We start from the raw sequence: 11,823 nt of genomic DNA, 5'->3' as shown, positions 1-11,823 counted from the left end.
CTACAAATAAGTGATGAAATTCTCTTTCTCAGATAAATTAAAGAAGAAATTAATTTCTAATAGAAATTATACAAATCAATTTAGATAATTCTAAGTAAACAAAAAAAATTAAATCAATTTAAAAATACAACGCATAAAAATTAAATTTAAGCACGATTTTGGAATCCAATATAGGTTCCTACTGTAACGACCCGCCTTCTACTAACTAAGCTGTGAGGCCGATCATTATATTATGCTGTCAAATTCATGTGCGGAAAACTGATCTAATGAAAATTTTGCTAAACTAATGAATATGCTTCTGTTAATCGCTATACTATCTGACTTAATGTTTAAACTACCCCTTGAATTGCTGTGGCTATGCTAGAAGGGGTGTTCTAGGTCTTTGTTGTCATCTGGAGCTGAACTAAAGTTGTTTCAGTTAGTACTAGGCCTCTGATCGATCCATGGATCGATCCAGCATGCTACTGTGCACGGAGACTAATTTGGATCGATCGGCTGATCGATCCAGGTTAGGCAATCGATCCAGTGATCGATTCAGGACCCTACTGTACGCGAGAACTAGCGTCTGGATCGATCGGCTGATCGATCCAGTATGTCCAATCGATCCAGTGATCGATTCGACGACGCGCTGTACGCGGGTTCAACTCGGATCGATCGGCTGATCGATCCACAAACCTTCTGTTGGCGACGAAACTCGGCTAGATCGATCGACTGATCGATCCAGACGCGTTCTGTTCGCGGGATAAGCTGTCCAATCGATCAGCTGATCGATCGATCGGCTGATCGATCGGGGTTTCTGATTTCATATCAGAACCTGATTTCAGCCCTGGTTCGAGCAGAAATCTCATATACCAACTCTAAACTAACTTAAATACATTTTAACAACAATTAACTAGCATTCTAAACATGGCATGGTGCATATTTCACTAGTTCATAACTTTTAAGCAAACTGAAATGTGAAAACTAAAAGTAACAAGGTTCTAATAGTTAGACTTGCTAAATCCCTAAGATCTTCATTCCAAACTCCTTTTTCACACACACATCTTCGTTGCATTGTCCTCCAGCCTCCGCTAGTCCATCTTTCCTTTGCCTTTATCTGCAGTATAAGGAAAAGAATATCTGTAAGTTTGAGAGCTTAGTAAGAAACCATCTACCTCACTAAAACATGCATACGATGCAATTTATGTTTTTAAAGCATGCTATTGAAATCTATGCTGAACATGTTAAAGCATGGCCTGGCATACTATCATACAAAATATAGAATCAAAACTGATCATAGAACTATCACATGTATCAATAAGAAAGAGCTAAGCTAAAGCATGAACTGAGCTAAAACTAAAACTAAGCCAGAACTGAATCTAAACTGTATACACAACTGATTTGTGAGTTTTGAAAACTATTTAAGTAGATAGATTAAAATAATAATCATGCTGCTGTTTGGGCCCGGCAACTGTACTTGCTATGCGCGCATCCCTAACTAGACCCGGGTTTGCAAGTCCCGAATTTACTAGGGTTACTAGGTTATCTAAACCTAGGGACGACTATGGGAGCCCAACCCAATGGATATCTAATCCAGTACAGTGCCACTGAAAAGTAAAATACTGAACATAAGCTAATAACTCTTGTCTTGCTCTTACTAGGTTGTCTAAACCCAGAACTAGGTTATCTGAACCTAGGGCAACTATGGGAGCCCACCCATTGGACGTCTAGTTCATAAAAGCTGTAGCAAGACTGATTAAGCTGTAAAAATGTTTTTATTGCATTTATCTAAGCTATTAAAATGCCTATGATGGCATTTCACTGAGCTGAGCGTTTAATCAAACGCTTGGTGTGCGCTAATTCGCACCCTATCACTAAAAATTTGCATACGGCTAAAACAATGCATACAAACATCCGACTAGCTACTTATACTGCAGGTGAGGGGTTTCTTACCTTCTTCTCTAATTTTCTTACGATTCTACTCGCTAGATTTCCGGAGAAGACGATCATTTCGACAATCTTCTCACGTCTACGCGTTCCTCTTGCGGAGGGGAGCATCCCTGTATCCAAGGTGTCGCCGGGAGAAGCCCTTGGGACCCTAGGGATGGAGCCCTAGGTGTGCTTGTGGTTGGCGCCGAGAAGAGGAAGAGAAAGGAGAAGGGGCGGCGGTGAGGGTTTTGAGGGAGAGGAGAGTTACGTTAAAAAAATAACTCTTCACTTAATTCTTCCCTATTTATATTAAGTGGGTAATTCAGCCCAACTCAAATATAAATATAATTGTTCCCCTTTCCTTTCAGCACGGCCCTGCTGGGTTCTCCTAGTTACTAGAGTTCACCTTAAGTCGTAGGACCCAATAGGTATCGGGTTCAATCCCCGCCTAAGCTATTTTACGTTTCCATTTGTTTTTGCAACTTCCGCTACTCTAAAAATTCCATAAAAATATTCTAAAATTCCAGGAAAATCATAGAATATTTCTAAAATAACTTTGAGAATTTTCGGGCGCTACACCTACCAACTGAATTAATCAAGAATTTGCTAGGAACATATTTTCTTAACAATGTTCTAATTTGGCCATTATGGTATCTAAATTATCAATTTAATCCTTGATAATTTTGAATTTAGAAATAGCAATATTCGAACATGCCAAATTCTTTAGATTCTCTATTTCTACTTTTCATTTTTCATTTTTAAATTTTAGTTTGTTGAAATCTTCTAATCGACAAGATGTTAAGATTCCTTTTAATTCATTATTGTCTTTTAATAACTTTTTATTATCTATTTCTAATTTATAGAAATTTCTTGATAAAATTTTAATAAATTTAAATAACTGGTCAGGAAGTAAAGACTATACCTGGCTTACCTTGTCGATTTCTGATGCTCCCCTGTAGAACTGCTTTCTTCTGTTGTTGCTCCCCCTTCTTAGATGCTTTCGATGTTTATCTCATATGAGCTTGATTCGTCGTCTTCTTCTTGATGACTTGCCATCAGCGCAAGTCTGATGTGGGCTTCGATCTCCGACTTTGACAACGTTTCGTCCTACATCGCCTTTAAGTTTCTGTGCTTTGTCTGGGTCAGCTTCTTGTCCTTCTCCTTGTTCTTGAATTTTGGGCAGTTGTCTTTGACGTGTCCTTCATTGCAGTGGTAGCATCTTACCTTTCTTTTCCTTCTTTTACCCTGCACTTGATTAAACTTATTAGCCTTAAAACATTTTTTGAATTTACTTACCATGAACGTCGTTTCGTCATCATCAAAGGATGTTTTGGACTCTGGTTCATCTATTTTTGCCTTTAAGTCAATATTGTATTTTGACTCCTTTAGATCTGTATATCTTGACTCATGAATTTCAAAAGTAGAGAAAAATTTTTCTAAATTGCTTACCTCTAAGCCCCTAGAGATGAAATATGCATCTACTAGGGTTACCCATTCAGGAGTCCTAGGAAATACGTTAAGTGCATACCTTAGTGAATCTCAGTTGGTTATCTTTTCTCCGAGATTCGTGAGTCCGGTGATGAATTCTTTGATTCTTGAGTGGAGGTGTGCGACGATTTCTCCTTCTTCTAACCGGAGGTTGCTAATCTGGTTCTGGAGCAGATCTCGTCTAGCGAGTTTTGCCTCCGAGGTTTCTTCATGGATTTCCAGGAATTTTTTCCAAAGATCTTTGGCTGACTCGTAGGCTCCGATCCAGTTGACTTCTTGTAACGGTAAAACACTCAGCAGATGAAATTTTGCCTTGTCGTTTTCCACGAAGTCGGCTTGCTTCTTTTTCGTCCACTGATGTTCTTCTTTGTCCTTCGACACTATAAAATCATATTTCATAATAATTAATAATTCAAAATCCGTTTTGAAGAATACTTCCATCTTCTTTTTCTAGTTCGTGAATTCCCCCTCGAACTTCGGTAGGTAGATGCTTGATCCGACCATCGTCTTCTGTGCTTCGATCGGCGATTAGTCCTTCTAAAGCGGTTGGACTCTGATACCAATTATTAGTCCCTTGCGACAGGCAAGAAAGGGGTGACTTGCCCTGCACAATAAAATCCCAAAACACCTTTCTCAATCTTATAACTTGATTAAAACACTTGTACAAAAAGAAACTAATTAAAACAAGGAAAGAAGAGATAGATTTTTTTACTTGATTTGCAATCAGGAGATTGTTAATCCAAGACGATGAAAGCTCACTAAAATCTCCTTCTGGCGGAGAAGTCTCTTACAGTAGTTAAAGCACTAGATCACAAAGCTAAATAGAAAGAAGATTGTTTTACAAATGTTGTTTTTAGCTTATGAGATCAAGGTTGTATTTATAACCCTGATCTGGGTGCCTAGAAGAGTTTCAAGCGCCTGGGTGCAGATAGAATTTTATCCACGGCGTAACGGATCGCGACAACGTGGCAAATGATAGATTTTGTGGTCTGGGCGCCTGGACCAGGTCCGGGCGCCCGGATCAGGCTGATCCGGCTCGACCTAGGACGCTAGCCCCGGGGGTCCGGGTGCCCGGACCAGAGTCAATAGAAATGTTTTTTAGATCTGAGCTCTTGCTCCGTCTCCGCTCACTTGGGTGATTTCGGCCATCTAGAATAAGGCTCACCTGAATTCATTTTTCGATCTTCTTGAGCAACCTTCCGCTCTGGCTTCTCGTCCCTCGGAACCGTCGCGCGCTTCCTTCTCGTTCGCCAACGTACTCTTCCGCAGCGCATCGGACACACCGAGGTCGTCGACTCTCTCTCGTGTCATCCTTCTCGTTAGCTGCGTTTTTCGCTCGACCTCCTGTGCTCCTAAGTTCCTGCACACTCAGACACGGGATATCAAAATATAACAAGATCTAATTTAACTTAGTTGATCACATCAAAACTATCATATGGTACTTACGTATTGCACACGGAAGAGTTTTACTCTCTACATTCACATTTAAATCGGCATGCCAGCCTGACCACCCAATTATCAGGCTACCTAGGTCTGACCAGCTCAGATCAACTGTCTTGTGCAACTCGCCAGCCCTACCCAGCCTAATGGGCACCCTAACTAGTGCAATTAGACTTAACAAACCATCTTGATATGTTTGACCCAATCTGTCTGCTCATCCCGTCCACAACTTGTTTGACCTGACCAGCCCAACCGAAGTGACCAACTGCCCAAATAGCTCAATCCACCATGCTCATTCATAAAATATATATAGATATACAGATAGGTGATTGAATCGTTAAAATGTGATTTATTTAAAAAAAATGAAATCGACAAAGTATAAATATTCGTATGAATAAGGATTACAATTTTATAAGAATTGATACTCTAAGATCGTTTCTATAATCAAACGTAGAATTATTTATTCCATAAAAATACCCAGAATAAAACAGCTATTCTTACAAACTAAAAGAATAAAAAAAATTCTTTCTTACAATATTAGTAAACAGGAAACATATAATGGTAAAATGGAAAGGTAGGTCAGACAAAATCATATGTAGCTACATCAGGTTACAAGTTTGGTTGAACTTCTGCTCTACATTGAAATTTATTGGGAATGAAAAATTTTATATTTTTAATTACATGGTCAAATTTAAGAATATCATCTTTGTATATTTGAACATATACCTACTTTTATGCTTCCTACATAACATACATATTACAAAACAATGTAATAGAATGCTTAAGATTCAAATGAATATTATTTTTACTCCCAAAGATCACAAAATTTTAATTGGTGTCGTTCAGGTGAATTTGTTTTGCATAAAATATTATATTTATGTAAGACATTTTGTGGTATGAAAATGCATAGTGAAAGATTAACAAGCATATTGATCACACAAAAGAAATAAATGAATAACGGAGAAAGTAAAAAATGTTGCAAGGCTACAGAGAATTGAGAAACTAAAAAAATGTTGCTAGGTACATTAGCACATACCTCTATGTGCTTCTTTGGCTCTCCATTTCCTCGTTTAGCAATCTCAACTCAAGACCTCTTCTGTTCTTGGTACGCTTATGAACCGTAAAAAATCACAGTAGGCATTAACACTTTGGACCAGACTTTGATGAAATCATAGTGGCTTTCTGCTCTAAGACTAGGTCTTCAAATTTCTAAAGAAGCCACACACCTAAAGTGAAGAAACATTAGTCGAGAACAGATTCATGGTTTATAAATCAAGTTAATGATTTCATACTTAACCTACATCAGAGCTGCATCACAAAAACTTCAGACATATTTCTCTCATGTGATTTTTAATGCACTTGAACCATATTTCTGGAGATGAAAGAAATGCTATATTCTAATATCAAACCTTTGAAACTTAAATAACATTTCGAGGGATGATATTCTAGTCTCAAACCAAGCTTAACATCCTTATTGCAACTGAGCCATTTCAATTATAGTCCTTTCATTTGTTTATCCTTTTTGATTCTGCAAGAATTCCACATATGGAAAATGTTCAATTTCATCATCAAGCCAAAGAATTTTGACATAATTTTCCTTTCCACACTTGCTCAATGGCGTAAAAGGATCCATATAGCCGACCGCACCTAGTGGGATAAGGCTTGATTGTTGTTGTTGTTATTTCCTTTCCACGCTTATTATTACCTAAAAGGTGTTTCACTTCCACAGGGTAAAACAAAAACTTGTAGTAGCTAATTCAACATGGATGTGCATGTTCATTTTCATTTCCTCAATTATATCTTAAGCAAGTTATTGTTTGACAAACCCTTTACATGGTACTCAAAGATTACATTATTTATATTCCAGGATGAAATTTTCATATTAAGGATTGATTAGAAAATTTTATGATCATGTCAACTTCGATCTCATAAATTATGGCAATACACAGGGCATATGATATTAAGCCTAGGCAATGTGGTAAACCACACAACAACCAAATCTTATCCCACTAGGTGGGGTTGGCGCAATGCGGTAAACCACAATCCATAAAAAAGCAAGTGCACATGTGAGCATTAAATTTTTTTTGATGAGGTACATTGAAAAGGCATGTAATATTATGGATCAAATGCATCAGTTGATCATTGGTCATATTTTCAAACCATATCTATGAAGTAGATTATCCTCTAATTGCAGAATTTAGCAAATACACCATAATCCATGTGCTGACATTGGGCATTATTCATCAATAATTTACACTTTTTATTAGCATAATTAGGATGTGAAAGGCTATTTCTTGATTCTTCCAATTTAGTAAGACATGTTAGTGTGATTAGTGAAGATTTACATATGGCATGACAATGAAATAGGAAGAATGAGATGGAAAGATTTTAACAATACAACCATTGCAAATGAGAAATGAGCATAACAATGAACATTAGATTATTGGAGTTTAGATCATCTCATTCAATTCAAATGGGGCTTGCAACTCTATGTCATTATGGCTTATATAAGAAGTTCTTCAATTTATTTGGTCTACTGAAAATGATTTATATATCTATACATGACACTCTTGGAAAATAGTGGATTTCCAACATCAAATTGTTTTCTGTCTCGGGCATTAGATTATACATGATGAGAACTAAGAAGCATATTATAATGTATTATCAGGTTAACCTTTATTCTTTTAAACAATTTGTAGTATTTGCATATAAACTATAAAAGTACTATAATGTGGTAAGCATGCTCATAAGTTATCTATTATTTGTCTTCCTTTACGTTAATACACAAAGATTGCTGAAAAAGGTTTTCGATGCATCTAATTCAAGATTATGTTATAGGACTATCTATATTAAGTTGCATGGGCATCTTGTAATAATTTCCATGATTCAAAGCCTATGATCAATCCAAGTTTAGACAATGAAATAAACCATGCTACTCTTTGATTGACAATAGATGGCTCTGCCACAAAACGCTATCAGAATTTAATCAAGGTATGATAATCAATAATGTTAAACTATTGTTCATCAAATGATATGAGTGGTGAATTGCCTAACCTCATAAAAGTTAAACTAGAAAGCCCAAATATAGTCTCAAAAATGACACAAGAGGTCGAAACTAGTATATCATTTACTGGTACAACTCATACTCAGAAATGACTATGAACTTACAATTTCTTTTGATCGGCTCTCAAATTGGATTGTTTACAATGTAAGATCTAACACGAGAAAATTGACAGTTTTAGAATGATCAAACCTATGAAGGAACAATGAATGTTTTATCCTTTATGACATATGCTGACATGAATCTTGGGGCAACTTTGCATGTCTTAAACTTTCAATAGAACATATTATTGCTTCACAGTATAGAAAGCTTCAAGAGGCATAGGACCATTGAATTGCATTCTATAGTATCATCAAGAATCTGTCACCGAGAACAAAGTCACAATACATAGGTCAACTTTCATTCTTCTGAAAACTGCAAGCGCATTTTCTCCAGTTGTAATGGCCAATCACCTCCAAGTAATTGAGGATTCAATTCCATTGCCAATTGAATATCAAGTGAAGTAGCACAATTGCATCCATTTGATATTTGCACTTGACCCACTCGCCATAAACCTTTCATATTAGGTAAAGTACTTCCATCCACTTGACTTGTCCTATGTGAACTGGACCTAGCCCTAGCTAGGTCCATACAAGGCTTGATCAACCTCTTAAGAAATGCATCCATTCCACGATTTAATGCATCAGCACAATCAACCGACAAACCAAGGCCGCCAACCTCCAACTTACTCTCCAGCCTATCCTTCAAGGCCCTGGAATCTGGTAGTCCGGAAGCGTGATAACAATTGTTAAAATAATTTGTCTGTCCAATCCGGAAGCTTGATTCAAAAGCACTACGGAAAGATTTCCGAGGAAGATCGCCAACAATTGCTGGAATGCCAAGAGGAGGCCTCAAAGGACTTCTACTTTGCACGGTTGGGCTATATCGAAATTGATCAACCTCTTCCCCATCCTCCACGGAAGTTAGTGCTTTGCTACCAATAGATATCAATTCCCGGGCACTTTGCTGCTCTTTTGACTTCTGTAGATCACTAGAGTTAGTGGCTTCTTGAACATGTCCTGGTGGAATTTTCCCGTAAGGCCCAAGCAGCCTAGATCGGTCAGCTAATCTACGGTCCCTACTGTTTATGGATCTTCCTCTCCGAGGAGATGTAGGAAATGTTTCGCCAAAGCTAGACATTTTGGATGTCCGTGAATTTCCGGTAAGTGTCACTCTGCTAGGTGGAGCAAATGCAAGACCAGCATTGCTAAGGATTGATCTGATGAACAAATTATGGAGAGCAAGATTTTCCTTCCCAATGATACTATAACACAATTTCTCGAACTCCAACTTACTGAGTCTCAAGTTGAGTAACCGCTTAAGGTTATAGAAGTACTTCTCCGCCCTTTGACGCCCAAGCTTCCTATACAGCTGAGATTTGAGCTCAGCAGTATCAATTCGGGAAAACTGATTGCAAGTTGACATTTTTTTATTTCTGAACATTCAAGTGAACAAGCAAATGCCGTTCATAAAATCCTGATGAAACCAAGTTCAAGTCTTCCCAAGTCCACTAAGTCAAATGGATCTGCAGTATGCAAAAAATGCAAAGAAGATTAGGAAATAAGTACAGAATCAAACAATACTGAGAAAAATAATCAATTATAAGAAACGAAATCAAAACAAAAAACAGATGTATATAGAGGGTGAGCATATTTTTTTTCGCAGAACCCAGTAAACTGATAATGCAAACAAGCTATCATCTCGAATTCATAGATGAAACAAATTATCGAGACTAAAACAACAGAAACAGCGACACATTGTAGATTTATCAAAAACAACTTATCTTTTAAAGATGGAAGTCATATTGCACAAGGAACCCTACCAGTGAGCAACGGTGGCAGCAACCGAACAAAGGACAGCCACACCAAGAGAAAACAACAGCAAATCCTAGTAAATTGGCGAGATCAAAACGAATGCAAGTATGAAAAATCTAACCTTGTCGACGGAAATCATGCTGATGTCGCACTCGATCGCCGAAATTGGGTTAAAAAGTTTAAGAATTTGCTCGCCTTTGTCTATAAACTTACTTTATAGGAGGACTTTTTCACGGAACCCCCTAAATATATCATTTATCTATAAACCTCTTTCTTTTGGGGACAGCATCGTAAACTGAAGCAATGGACCAAACTGAAAATATTTAACTAAAAAACGTGCATTAGTTGATGATTAATATTACGATTAAAAAAATGTGATTTGAACATAACGATTAAATGCATTTTCTAGAATAATTACGATTAATATTACGTTTACATGCATTTTCTAGAATAATATTACTTAAACAACCAATAAGTTTTTATGGAAAATAAATAAGAAAAGAAGGGGGATTGGTGCAAATAGACAATTTGTGAGGTTGGTAGGTCAACTTTGGAGAGCTCTTTTGCCCAGAAGTTGAACTTTGACCCACTTCTAATAAAAAGAGTATTTTCTTTTTTAATTAAAAACATAAATTGATTTTAATTTTCTATGAGAATTTCCGAGTGTCCATCAGTCCATGGCACAAATGAGGCATCCAGAGTCTAGTGCATTTAAAATCTTTTTGGATTATTATTTTTTTATTATGAATTTTCATAATTTTCATCTCAATTGTTATCTTAAACGATTGTCTGATCGATTTCTAAGTGTGCATAAGCTATCTTTCAAATTTATCGTATATGAATCGAGGAAACATCATCTATCGTCCGAATTAATTAGATGAAATTAACTTGGAAACCGAATAATTAAAAAAAATTGGAGTCTGTCATGTCAGAAATTAGATGAAAATAATTATGATATATTTATGATTATCAATCTAAGCATGGATACACACGGAATTATATTGGTTTAACGACTGAATTATAATGAAAATATGGTAGTCAGGATATATTACATCGGAGATGATTTTATTAATGAAATTTACATCCTATCGTTATCTAGCAACAAAATAAATTTTCGTAGCTAAATTTACTGATAGAATTGTAAATTTCATAGGTAAATGTAGCTACGGCAAATTATATAATCGACATAAAATAAAATTCCATAAGTAAAATTCAAAAAAATTACAAACGACCTTTTATATTCAGAATGTCCCTTACTTTTAATTTCCAAATCTATATAAATCCTCACAGACAATGACTATATAAACACAATCAATACATCACAATTATACAATCACAATAAGATGAACAAACACAATTTATACAATCCATTATCTATCATGATGATACAAATAAACACAATTCATACAAACTAATTATAATCATACATAAATGCACAGTGTCTTTAGAAATTTATTGGTTGTTTCATTCTCATGCAACTATATTCTGCTGATTTGTTCTTTTAATTCCTTACGTAATTTTACAATTCTTTAGTTCTTTCAGACACATTCATCACAGTGTTGGTAATATTATTGAATAAGTTTTTCTTAACATCCATCCCATTTAAATTATGTCAAATGAATAGATACTTTAAATATGACAGCTTCTAGAAAATGTTCATTTTCTTCCGACTACACTTGTATATTCTAATAATATATTTATTTATCTCATCAAAATTAGGTTAAGATGCTAGTAGAAATCCATAGTTATCTATTTGATCAATAATTTTTTAACCAGACTTGATTGTTGGTCGAAGTTTTCTAACTATGACATTTTTTATGAAATTTTTTTATTTCACATGAAAGAGTGTTCAACTGATAAAAAATTACGATGATTATCAAACCAAGACACTTTCCTATTGCAAGGTAATGAAAATGCATCTAACTATGACATGCAATGTGGGCATGCTAATTTACCAATCATGCTTCTCCCGACAACATTAAGTGTGCTGAAAAATCATTGATCGTCTATAATAAAGCAACATATAATGTAAAATTAGTTTTACTTGTAACATCATAAGTCACCAACTATACA

General features: G+C 35.9%; 1 protein-coding gene across 2 annotated transcripts; it reads right to left on the bottom strand.

Annotated features, from left to right (window-relative positions):
- Positions 1 to 1,045: 1,045 nt before the first annotated feature.
- Positions 1,046 to 9,939, bottom strand: LOC121969788. Of its 2 annotated transcripts, none has more exons than XR_006108656.1 (2): positions 5,873 to 9,460; positions 1,046 to 1,096 (listed from the first exon to the last, which is right to left on the bottom strand). XR_006108656.1 is itself a non-coding variant. In XM_042520041.1 (2 exons), exon 2 carries the CDS (start codon positions 9,377 to 9,379, stop codon positions 8,297 to 8,299), a length of 1,083 nt encoding a protein of 360 aa, XP_042375975.1. In that variant the 5' UTR covers positions 9,380 to 9,461; positions 9,872 to 9,939; the 3' UTR covers positions 5,861 to 8,296. The 2 variants fall into 2 exon arrangements, 1 of the variants encoding a protein (XP_042375975.1); XM_042520041.1 differs by lacking the exon at positions 1,046 to 1,096 and adding an exon at positions 9,872 to 9,939 and having other exon boundaries at positions 5,861 to 9,461.
- Positions 9,940 to 11,823: the final 1,884 nt, after the last annotated feature.

This window comes from Zingiber officinale, chromosome 1B, assembly GCF_018446385.1.
Source record: "Zingiber officinale cultivar Zhangliang chromosome 1B, Zo_v1.1, whole genome shotgun sequence".
Taxonomy (NCBI): Eukaryota; Viridiplantae; Streptophyta; class Magnoliopsida; order Zingiberales; family Zingiberaceae; genus Zingiber; species Zingiber officinale.
This window is presented reverse-complemented; position numbering and strand designations above follow the sequence as displayed.